The sequence below is a fragment of the Cynocephalus volans genome, chromosome 2, assembly GCF_027409185.1.
Source record: "Cynocephalus volans isolate mCynVol1 chromosome 2, mCynVol1.pri, whole genome shotgun sequence".
Taxonomy (NCBI): domain Eukaryota; kingdom Metazoa; phylum Chordata; class Mammalia; order Dermoptera; family Cynocephalidae; genus Cynocephalus; species Cynocephalus volans.
In genome coordinates, this window is record NC_084461.1 from 187,572,564 (window position 1) to 187,584,908 (window position 12,345).

Below are 12,345 nucleotides of genomic sequence, written 5' to 3' on the forward strand. Positions count from 1 at the left end.
CCCACAGGATGGGCAGGGACTCTTACATTTGTTGAGAACTACTTGTGTGCTTACTGTTACCTGGTCATAGTGCTAGGTGCTACGAGAGAGCAGTGAATGAGACAGTGTGGAGAGGAAATAAACACCAAACACATAAGTTACTATCAGATTTGTAATAATTGCTCCCCAAAAATGGTGCTGGTAGCAATGAGAGCACATAGCAGTGGTTCCTAACCCCAAACAGGCTTGGGACATTTCTTTTCTTTTCTTTTTTTTTTTTTAAAGATGACCAGTAAGGGGATCTTAACCCTTGACTTGGTGTTGTCAGCACCACACTCTCCCAAGTGAGTGAACCAGCCATCCCTATATAGGGATCCGAACCCGTGGCCTTGGTGTTATCGGCACCACTCTCCCCCAAGTGAGCCACGGGCCAGCCCTTGGGACATTTCTTGAAGGGGTGCAGACAAGCCGGCACCTGACCGCCAGGTGTGGGGACAGTGGTGGGTCATGAGATGAAGGCCCAGCCAGCAGAGCTTCAACCCGTGGACTAGCAGTCAGGCAGAAGCTTGGTTGTTGTCGTTTTCACGGACCCCTTGTGAGCTTGCTCTCAGGGTCCTGTTGTTGGAGAGGAAAAGCTCACATTATTGTTCTGTGTCTGTCACACGCCACAGAATCCTCACTCGCTGCACTTGCTGGTGGGTCGGGGACTGGTTTTGAAGGACTTGGGGCACAACAGGACAGTGAGGTGAACAGAGGCAGCTGCTCCTTCTTAGCCTAATCGACCTGATTTTTGTCTGGTATCTTAGGAGGATCTGGACTGGAGATGTCAGACTTAGATGAGACAAAAGTAAAAAGAGAAAAACTTAGGGATTTTTTTCAGAAATTACCAAGTACTAAAGGACACCCTCACCTCATTTAAGTTACATTGTGACATAGCCCAGTGGGGACGTGTTGCTTCCTCAGGACTCACAGGCTCTTGAGTCATTTACCTCCCACAATCATGCCTATTAAACTCCTTCCTGTCAGCTATACTGGGGGGACCGGGGAGGTTAGGATGGTATAATTCTGTACCTATGTCAACAGGAAGCTTTTCCTCCTCCTCATGAAGTTCTGTTGGCAGGGATTTTGCCCTACCCTATGGAGGCAAAGAAAAGCCATTCTGAAGTAGGGTTTCACCACAGTGACACCAGCTCAAGGTTTAGTTTGTGGTCTTGAATTGGCTGATAGAGCTGCCCTTTGGAAAAGGGCTGGGAGGTGTCTTGTTCTAAGTGCCTGATATTATTGGTTTTGTTTTGGCTGGTACAGGGATCTGAACCCTTGACCTTGGTGTCACAATACCATTCTCTAACCAAATGAGCTAACCAGCCAGTCCAAAGCCCCTGATATTATGTTAACTCTTCTCATGATATTCTAATTTAGTTATTGTGGATATGTAGCAGGGCTATTGTTATAAATCCCCTCTCCTGCAGTGCAGTCCATGACATATGCGTGTTAGTTACCTGTTCCACTTTGGTTTTCTACTACAGTGCATTGAGGTCATCTTTCCATCTCAGTACATATAGGTATCTGCATTTTTGTTAAGAGCTGGGACGTATATTAAGGCATATATCCAGTCTCCTCTAGAGTAAAAAAGCCAAATTTTACAATTTGTTTCTAAGCAACCTGTAGAACAGAATTGAATACTCTTTTTCTCCCCACACAAACTCAACCCCCGCCCCAACCAGTTTTTGTGGGAGACCTCCCTCCTGGACTTTTGAGGGGGGGGCAACTGGCCGGTATGAGGAACCAAACCCTTGACCTTGATGTTACAATTCTCCTGGATTTCTTCTTTTCTTCCCCTTCTGTTTTCTTTCTGGACTAGTCCTCTGATATCTTTTTTTTTTTTTTTTAACCACCTTCCTATTTTCCACCTTTGTCCTTTTGCTCTATTTTCTAGGAACTTTCCTCCACTTTACTGTACAACTCATACAGTTTTTCATTTCTGCTGTTGTGCGGGTTGGACCATATGCAATTGATGTTTATATAGATCAAAAATAGTCAGATGTTGGCAGTTCATATGGTTCAATCTGTATTTTTAACTTTACAAACTATATTCCCTGTACTTTTGTGGAGTGGCCTGTTCGTGTTTCTTGGAGCCAGATATTTTTGTACCTGAGGATATTAATGTTTTCTTCCCTTTGCATTGACTGTTTCCTTCAACTGTAGGCAGTGGCCATCATAAGAGGCTGTCCTCAGACTTAATGTTGATGCTTGGTTGTCCACTCAAAGATGATCAGCTCAGGCACGCAGTGGACGTTTTCTGCTGTGGATGACAGTTGTTGTAGGGTGCGCCGCGTAACTCATTTCTTTGGAGAAACACGGACATCAGATCTTTTTATCTTTCTCTTAAGCTGGTCAGGGTCTCAGAAAGACTTCTACACTGGAGTGTGTAGGCTGGGCTGCCAGAGTCCTGTGACTAGGTGGGAGAAGAAGGCTGGGGTCTCAACAGTCAGCAGGTAGATTTTTCCTTAGCCTCCATTTTTGAGTGGGTGCCTGGTGGTACCAGGTCTGGAGACTAAAACCTGTTTTCTGCTGGGAAGGGAATCTGGACATCTTACTGCTCCCCATACAGATTTTTCAATCAGTCTTTCTGTTTCTAACCCAATCTTTAGCCCCACTTCCAACATAGTTGCTTCCAATTCAACAGTGATTTCTAAGAAATCATTACCAAACACCTCTGGGGTGTTTCATAAATATGCTTTTGTGCTTTCTCCTCAGTCAGGTTAGGGTTAAGCTTTCTCCAGTGTACTAAATTGTTATGACTTCTCCAGCTTCCAAAATTAAAAAATTAACTTTTTTTGTTGTGGTGGTAAAATATATGTAACATAAAGTTGACCATTTTAACCATTTTCAGGTGTACAATTTAGTGGCAGTAGGGACATTCACAGTGTTATGCAACCGTCACCAGCATCCATCTCCATAACTTTTCCGTCACCCCAAACAGAAACTCTGTGTGAATTAAACATTAACTCCCCATTCTGCGTCACCCCCTGCCCCTGGCAACTGTCATTCCGCTTTCCTTTTTTAAGAGTTTGACGACTTTAGAGACCTCATATAAATGGAATCATACAGTCCTTTTGTGACTGGCTTAACTTCATTTAGCATAGTGTCTTCAGGGTTCATCCACACTTAGCATTTGTAAGAATTTCCTTTCTTTTTAAGGCTGAATAATATTCTGTTGCATATACCACATTCTGTTTACCCCTTCATCAGTCGATGCACACTCCAGTTGCTTCCACCTTTTGGCTGTTGTGAGTAATGCTGCTGTGAACATGGATGTACAAATACTTCTGCAAGTCCCTCCTTTCAGTTCTTTTGGGTATATAGCCAGAAGTGGAATTGCTGGACCATAAGGTGTTTCTATGTTTAATTTTTGAGGAACCACCATCCTCTTTTTCCATGGCAGCTGTGTCATTTTATATTCCCACCAGAAGTGCACAAGGATTCCAGTCTCTCCACATCCTCACCAACACTTATTTTCTGTTTTTTCTTAATAATAGCTGTCCTAATGGGTGTGAAGAGGTATCTCATTGTGGTTCTGACTTGCATTTCCCTAATGATTAATCACGTTGAGCATCTTTTTATGTTTATTTGCCATTTGTGTATCTTCTTTGGAGAAATGTCTACTGACATCTTTGCCCATTTTTTAATGAGGTTTTTTATTTTTATGTTGAGTTGCAGGAGTTCTTTGTATATCCTGGATATTATCCCCTTATAAGACACACTGATTTGCACATATTTTCTCCTGTTCTATGGGTGGTTTTTTCACTCTCTTAATAGGGTCCTTTATCCACAAAAGTTTTTTATTTTGATGAAGTCCAGTTTATCCATTTTTTTCTTTTGTTGGCTATGCTTTTGATACCTTTTTTTTTTTTTTGGCGGCTGGCCTGAGTGGGGATCTGAACCCGTGACCTTGTTGTTATAAGGCTGTACTCTAACCAACTGAGCTAACCAACCAGCTCAGCTGTGCTTTTGGTGTCATATCAGAGAAGTCATTGCTAAATCTCATGTCATGAAGATTTTCCCCTTTGTTTTGTTCTAAGAGTTTTTTTTTATAGTTTTAACACTGATGCTTAGGTCTTTGAATCATTTTGACTTCATTTTTGTATAAGGAGTGTGGTAGGTTTCTATCTTCTTTCTTTTTTGCATGTTTATATCCAGTTTTCCCAGCACTATTTGTTGAAGACTATTTCCTCATTGAATGGTGTTGGCACCCTTGTCGAAAAGCATTTGACCATTTATTTGAGGGTTATTTCTGGGCTCTTGATTCTATTCCATTGATCTATGTGTCTGTCCTTATGTCAGTAGAACACTGTTTTGATTGCTGTAGCTTTGCAGTGAGTTTTAAGATCAGGAAGTGTGAGTTCTTCTTTTTCAGGATTGTTTGGGTAATTCAGGGTCCCTTGCATTTACATGAATTTTAAAATGGGTTTTCTATGTCTGCAAAAAACAGTGTTGGCATTTTATAGCAATTTCATTGAATCTATTAGATCACTTTGGGTAGTACTGACATCTTAACAATATTAAGTCTTTCAGTCCATGACCACAGATATTTTTCCATTTATTTACGTCTCCTTTAATTTCTTTCTTTTTTTTTTTTTTTTTTAAAGATGACCGGTAAGGGGATCTTAACCCTTGACTTGGTGTTGTCAGCACCACGCTCTCCCAGTGAGCCACGGGCCGGCCCTCCTTTAATTTCTTTCAGCAGTGTTGTATAGTTTTCAGTGTACTAGTCTTTCACTTCCTTGGTTAAATTTATTCCTAAGTATCTCTTCTTTTTCATGCTATTGTAAATGGAATTGTTTTCTTAATTTTCTTTCAGATTGTTCATTGCCAGCAAGTAGAAGTGCAGCTGGTTTCTGTGTGTTGATTTTGTATCCTCCACATTTGCTGAATTTATTAATTCTAATGGATTTCTTTGGGGCTTTTTTCGGGTGGAGTCTTTAGGATTTTCTACTAGATCGTGTTGTTATGAACAGAGATAATTTTATCTATTCCTTTCCATAGTATCATTTTTTAAATTTAATGCTTTGGTTGTCTAGTATTTTATTTTATCAGATAGGAGTTCATCTTTATAGACTATATTGTTTGAAGTTTGTAATTCTTAGTCTTTCTCCTTTCTTTGGACATCTATTTTTTAACTGTTAAAAAGGCTGAGGAGAAGTATCTCTGTTTAACCTTTCATGGGCCTTTCCATAATGTTCCCCATACCACCTGTGTTATATTTTGAACATTTTCAAACATATAGGAAAATTGGCAGGATAGTACATTGAACACACACATCACTTTTAGGTAGATGCAGCAATTGTTGATACTGTGCCACTTTCGCTTTCTCTATATGTCTTTTTTTCTTTTGCTCAGTCATTTAAAAGTTGCAAACATCCTGACATTCCACCTCTAAATATTTTGGTGTGCACTTCCAAAGAATCAGGATATTTGCTACATAACTACAACAGTACTATCATACCTAAGAAGAAGATTACGGAGTTACAACCACCAAATGCAATCCTATGCCTCAGTTAGACTGAAGAGAGGAGAACTGACAGAAGCGATGCTCCTGCACAGGCTGGCAGGGCACGTCTGTCAGCTGGGAGCACCTGTCCTGGAGGTCCCAGAAACCAGGCTGCGGGGAAGCTTGCTGCACAAAGGGGCCCAAGGAACTCCCCGTAGAAAGTCCTTTCTGTCTCTCTTCCTTGAGGGGGAGGGTCTTTGGGCTCCAGTTCCGGGGAGTTTTTGAACCACAAGACAGGAAGAAGTCTGGCTGGGCACAAGTGAGCCTCCAAAGAGGGGCCAAAGCTGTGTGCAAAGGAGCCAGCTGGGACTTGGGTCACCCGGCATACTTGGCATTGTCTGGGAGTAACCACCAGGGCGCACTTGAGCCCTCCCAGCCATCCCATAGCCGCAGGACATAGCAGCGTGCCAGCCAGACAGCAGAGCTCTCCTGTGTGGGAGCTGCCTCTGCTGGAGTGAGAAGGTGCTAAGGGAGAGACAGGACTTGTGTCATCTCTCTAGCCAGGAACTGGAAGAATGTTTCAGGGAAGAACATCCCTGAGGTGGTGGACAGCAGATCTAGATCTGAGTGGGGAATGGGGTGTGTCCTGGGGATGGAACTGGACAGTGCTTTGGAAGGGGGGAGGAGTCAAGCTGGAAGATTGAGGGTGACAGGAGTGGCAGCCAGCAGAGGGGAACTCCAGCAGGGCATGTGGCCCTTCTGTCATGTGCATATGCTCTGTGACCAGCAATTTCATAGCTGGGAACTCATCCTAAAGAATATCACAATTATGTCGTATCACAGCAGGATATACCTGTGAAGGTTTCTTGTCAAAAATGTCTAACCTGAATCTAAGTAATCCTCTGGACCTAATTTACACTTTACAGGAAAAACGGGATAGAGAACAAGCTAAATGACACCATGAAGCCAATAAACAAATCCTGAAAAACCACCCTGGACACTTCAAAAAGTCAGTGTTTGGGGCAGGAAAAAAGACTAGTGGGACTTTGTAAGGCCAGTGTTGTAAGTAGCTGTGAGGATAAATGATACCAGAAAAAGGCCTGTCCAGTATGGAGCCCCATATGTCATAGCAAACATTGAAAAATGAAATAAGGGCCGAGCCCGTGGCGCACTCAGGAGAGTGCGGCGCTAGGAGCGCAGCGATGCTCCCGCCGCGGGTTCGGATCCTATATAGGAATGGCCGGTGCACTCACTGGCTGAGTGCTGGTCGCGATAAAGACAAAAAAAAAAAAGAAAAAAAGAAAGAAAAATGAAATAAAACTACAGTCATGTGTCGCTTAACTACGGGGATACCATCTGAGTAATGAGTCATTAGGCATTTTTATTGTTGAGCTGGAGTGTTCTTACAGGAACCTGTATGGCCTACTACACACCTAGGCTGCATGGTAGGGCCATCATAGTCTTATGGGACCACCCTCGTTGACCGAAATGTCATTACATGGCGCATGACTATATGGAAATAAATGTATTTTATCGTATTGGCAAAATCTCTATTCTGTTTACTCGAAGTAAATCAAGTATTGAGTTTTGGGGGGCATGATTTTTCTGAAGAAATTGTATGATAGCATTAAACAGCATCCATCGTCATCTTACCTTTTTTTCTTCCTGAGATGAACACAGGGTCATTTGACTTTTGCAGTAAAATTATAAAGAGGGTCAGCCATTTGGGGTAAATATTTGAGGGATTAGTTACAAGATTAGGGATGGCCTCAGAAGCACCGAGGTGTTGTCTTTGAAGCACCTGTTCCTGTCAGCATCCTTGTCAGTTCTCCTGGCTGCCGACTAACTGCCTGGCCCACGTTTCGTCAGTGGCGTGTGTGATGCACACAACTTTCCAACGCCACTGTTCCAAGTGCATGAATCCCTACTGCCTTTATAGATTGGGTGATATTTACATTGCCTTAATTGCACATCCAAGGATAGACGTTGATGAAAAGATTTTGTGCTGACATGATATTGTTTGAAAGGGCTGATGTATAAAGGTGGTCAGTTTGTTGATGGCTCGTGTGGTGCTCTGACTTTACTTCCTGACACCAAGTCCTACCCTGCAGGGATTTGGACAGTACATAGATAGCACCAGCCTTATGTGCATTATCTTACCCTTACTGTTACCCTTACTGTTTTTATTCCCACTCAGTTGAATGGAGAAATGAAAGTGCTGACACTGGGGATGGTGAGCACAGGTCTGAGTAAGAAAGACATGAGAGAAAGGGAGCACTCATTTGTTTCACCAATAGTGGGGCGAGTCTCTGTTGGATGCTGATTGGTATTTAAGCCAGCTGTGGATTCAGTTCTAAAAGAAAACAGGACAAAAAAGAAGTACATCTTGATAGAAATACAGTCGACGGGTGTGTGTACAGGTGAAGGTGTGGCAATGGATTCCTAATTCTATTTCACTCTCTGTGGACAGAACCTCTCTCCAGCCCCTTCTAGTGCAGTGGTCTTCTGCATAGGCTTCAGGCAGACGTTCAGTACTGGGTTTAGGAAGAAACAGCCAGCACACGTGCTGTGCAGTTCTCTAAAGTGCTGGGCCCCAGGAGTGAAAAGGATCCCAAGAACATTCCTTAGGCATGTTCTTGCTCTGACCCAGTGTTTCCCCACTGGGGATTCATCTGAAGGGAACAGGCAAATAAATGCACAATAATGTACATATAGGTATTCATCAGCAGTGTATTAGATGAAAAAAGCAAGCTACTTGACATATTGTGTGATCCTATCTTTGTAAAAGTAGATAGGAGACCTATTTATGTGAGAATATATAAAGAGGTGGCCATGTGGTAAGATAATAAGTGATTTTTTACTTAGTCTGGATGCTTTTCAAGCATATATTAACCTTTATCATTGGCAGATGAAACTATTTCCCACTTGAAGAGAGCTTTTAAGCAAATACCATTTTCTTTAGGGTATCAGAGGCTGGAATATGCTAGAGAGCTCTGTCTGGCCCCCACTACTGAGTGCCTGGGTCTGGGGACCTTGGCCTCCCTGCCTTCTCCCACCTCATATTGTTTCTTCTTCCCTGCAGACTGCAATAAGGTCACTGATCAGTGCCTGTCCTTCTTCAAACGCTGTGGAAATATCTGTCATATTGACCTGAGGTACTGCAAGCAAGTCACCAAGGAAGGCTGTGAGCAGTTCATAGCTGAAATGTCTGTGAGTGTCCAGTTTGGACAAGTGGAAGAAAAACTCCTGCAAAAACTGAGTTAGTCCAAGGACAAGTATGTAAATATGGGGTGGGCAAAAGAGGGGATGCAGCTGTGGAGGGGGAAAGACTTTACCAAAACGAGGGTTTTTATTTTCCTTTTGGAACTTGGAACAGACCACAGAACGATTCCATTTTGCAAGTCTTGCCAGAGGAGAAGGTGTTCAATCACCCATTTTGGGGATGAGTGAGCCGGACACTTTCCTTTGGTCTTTCTAAATTGCAACTGCACTGCTTTCTGGACCATTTCTAAGGCGGCCTTTATAAGAAGACATTCCCATCGGAGAGGAGGGTGGACTTTGGAGAAATTCTGTTCTCAGAGCATGAGTTTAGGAGCTTTTGTTGTTGGTGGTGGTGTTTTGGACACCTCATTCCTTGCAACTTTGAGGTTTCTTGGTGTCAACCTAAAGTGGACCACACACCACATCTGCTGCCGTCTTGATACTTTTTTTGTTTGGTTTTGTTACATCTTACATTATGCAGAACTATTTTTGTACAAATTGTTTAAAAGTTATTTATGCAAGGTTTGAATGCATATCAGTTTTTTTTTTTTTAATTGTTTTGAGATTGCCAACTTTCCTGATTTCCTTTAGGAGAGAACTTAACCTGTACTTCATTGACACAAATAACCCATCTTCAAATGTTCCCAGATCTGACAAAGTAGGCTAAGCCATTCCACTTAACAGCATGTTTAAGTGGAAGTTGACAGCCTGCTTTGTATGTCAAGAAGTTACATGAGCATGTTGTGGATATATGTAAATTATAGTCAAAGTAAGACACTTTGCCAAGTTTCCTCTGTACAGGATTCACCTTTTCCTCAAAATTTTAAAATTCAGATTTCAGCCTTTGCACTCAGGAGGGTTTTGCTCCAGCATGAGCTCTTGTACTCTACATAGATCTAATTTATACAGTGAATCAAGAAGTAGAATAAATGCTCCCACGTAGCTTTTCTTTTCCTTTTTTCTCTCCATTGAAGTGTGAGTTGAGTTCTCCTTTAGGTTTGTGACATGGCTATTTCCTAGTTGTAAAGTTCTGCATTCATAAGTGCCATTGTTGTAAGGTGGTGTTTCCTGAACTTTCCCTGATGCAGTTTTACCTTTGTTGAATTTGTATAAACAATTGTACAAAAAAAACACTTTTGGAGTTTGAGGGTTTTTGTTCAAGGAGTGGACTAAAAATTTAATTGGAAAGTCTTAATATGTTGTTTTGAGGCCAACAATATAATTTCTCATTCATCTGAGAAGTGCAGCAGCCCTGTGGTATGTGATTTTTTCCTTTTTTCTCTTCAGAAGATCTGTTTCTGGCTAAGTGTAATGGCAAAGAACTATGCTACAACAATGGCCCTGTGTAGGAATTTGGTACAGATTTCCTTAAGGTTTGAGGTGGCACACCTGTTTGGATGCCTCTTCCCACACCTGTACGAAATAACTTCCATGGCCACTTGACATTACTGTTACCTGAAAGTTGCCTGGATTGGGAAGGAGCGGGGTCATCTTCTCAACCTCCCACTGGAGGCAACTTAAGGAGGCTGCATCGTTCATGGGTAGCCTTGGACCATAGTGGCTGTAGGAGGCAGTTGGTTATGAGATAACTTCCCCAGTGGCAGAGACACTAGTGAGAAGTAATTTTAGATAACTAATTTTTTTAAAGACAAGGCCCTTTGACCTCATTCATATACAGAATTAACTATAGTGAATCTGAAAGTGCAGAAGAGAACTTCCTTAATAATCAAGAGCAACGTAGGACCTTCGCCCCATGGGACATATTGAGTTTTGCGTTTGCACCCCCCCCCCCTTTTTTTTTACTCCCTGACAAAAATGGTTTTATGAATTAAGACAAAGTCAGATCAGATCCCACCTAGATCCATGGCTCCTGTTAATTTAAATCCAAAGACCCTTTCTGACTCAAACTGGAGACATTTGAAGCCATTGCACCCACCCCAGAATTGAACTCCGGAATCCACTTAACAGAATTAGGATTAGTTAACACACTATGGTTTATTTATAAATGTGGCTACCTTTGCGAGCCTGATCATTTAGCAAGCAATGCCCCCATGAGAGGTAAAGTTTTCCTGGCAGCCTGAGTTCTCCAAACCTCCAAATTTTAAGACAGGTACCATGCTCTCCAGTAAAGTTATCCTCTTCCATGGGAATTGCTTTAAGGGTAATCATGGTTTTCAGGTGAACAGTCCCTGAGGTCACTCATTAGTAGACTTATAGCTGCAACTGGGACTGGTTAAGTAGGGCTTGGTGTGAGAGGAGCATTTCTCTTGTAAGGCCTCCTGGAGCACCCAGGTCTGCTGAGGGGCTCCCAAGGCTGGAGATCCAAGCCACCTTGGGAACAGGCAACAGAGCAAAGACATGGCATATTTCCAGGTGGGGGCCACAGGGGTGCAGTGGGCACAGACTAGTTACTCCCCCCAAGAGTACTGAACATTCCAGTAGGGTTATTCCCCAGTACAAGTCCACAGTCTCTGTGCAGACCTTTTATTTTAAAAATGAGCTTCAGATGAGGCCAGCCTAAGCCAAATGCTACACATAGCTGATGAAAATGAACTTGAGGGAGTGCTTACTGTGTTAAATCACAGCTTTAACCTAGAACAGAGAGGCTCTGTTCCTTCCTCTGGTGAATCTGATGTTTATAAAGGAAGATAGCATGGCTCCTCATGCTATCCTTTCATATTGTGAGGATGGGGACAAGGAAACTTCACTGGATCCCACTGGGAACTTTCAGAATTTTATCCATATGATACGACCTATTCAAAATATTACTTAATTGGTATGGAAACTTTTTAAAAAATACAAATTCCCAGGGGAAGTGTTTGCTCTCTGCCAAACAAGTTAGTACCTTGTAATTCAGTTATTCCAAGTGTCAAGCCTGTTAAACTAAAAATTTCTGTTGGCTGGTCACTAAACCCAGGGTTATTTCAAAATGCTATCTAAAAAAAAGTCCACTGAGTTTTTGTACTCTTGCTATAAAAGAAGCACCTAAGACAATATAATATAAATCCAAGAGGAAACATTAAACAAGCTTAAACAGCTGTCTTAAGCTGAGTTTATGTATAAATAAATCTGAATTTTAACTATAGACAAAACCAGCACCTGTTGCTTCGCTTCTATTTAAATTTGTTTAACATCACCTTCTGGCCTAGATTTTAAAGATTTCCCATCACTAAGTTAGCAACTTGAAACTTCCAGAGTTCACTGTCTCATGAGACAAGGCAAGTGCCCATAATGCTGCTTCTGTAGGGAAGTAATGATCAGCTCAAGCTGGTTACCATTAATTGTGGTAGGCAGACAAAATAGCCAAGAGGTCTTGATTTACATGCTTTGACCCTCAAAACCAGAAAAGGTAGAAAAGCATGTTTTTCACAATCAGCTAAACTTATGCCCTAAGCACAGGGGGCCAGACTACCTGCCTTCTGAAGTTCACAGGTATTTCAGGTCTGTTGATTGACTAATTGAACCTGAGCACCTGAAGACATGTGTTATCATAGAACAAAAAGATGACAAACAACTGAAGTTAGGCATTTCTTAAAAGCATATCTGCCCACTACCAAAGGGACTGAATCTAGTTGGTCTCGACTCAACCAATGATACCCTGATTCAAGTTGGAC

The 12,345-nt window shown here is 42.1% G+C and overlaps 1 protein-coding gene across 1 annotated transcript in view; it reads left to right on the forward strand.

The window, feature by feature from the left end:
* The window catches only part of KDM2B (lysine demethylase 2B), a 121,159-nt gene extending 111,950 nt beyond the window's left edge, over window positions 1–9,209 (forward strand). The window contains exon 23 of the mRNA XM_063085671.1: window positions 8,553–9,209. Coding sequence (XP_062941741.1) covers window positions 8,553–8,734 — 182 coding nt within the window. The 3' untranslated portion in view covers window positions 8,735–9,209. The remainder of the gene's footprint in view (window positions 1–8,552) is intronic.
* The last annotated feature ends 3,136 nt before the right edge of the window (window positions 9,210–12,345 follow it).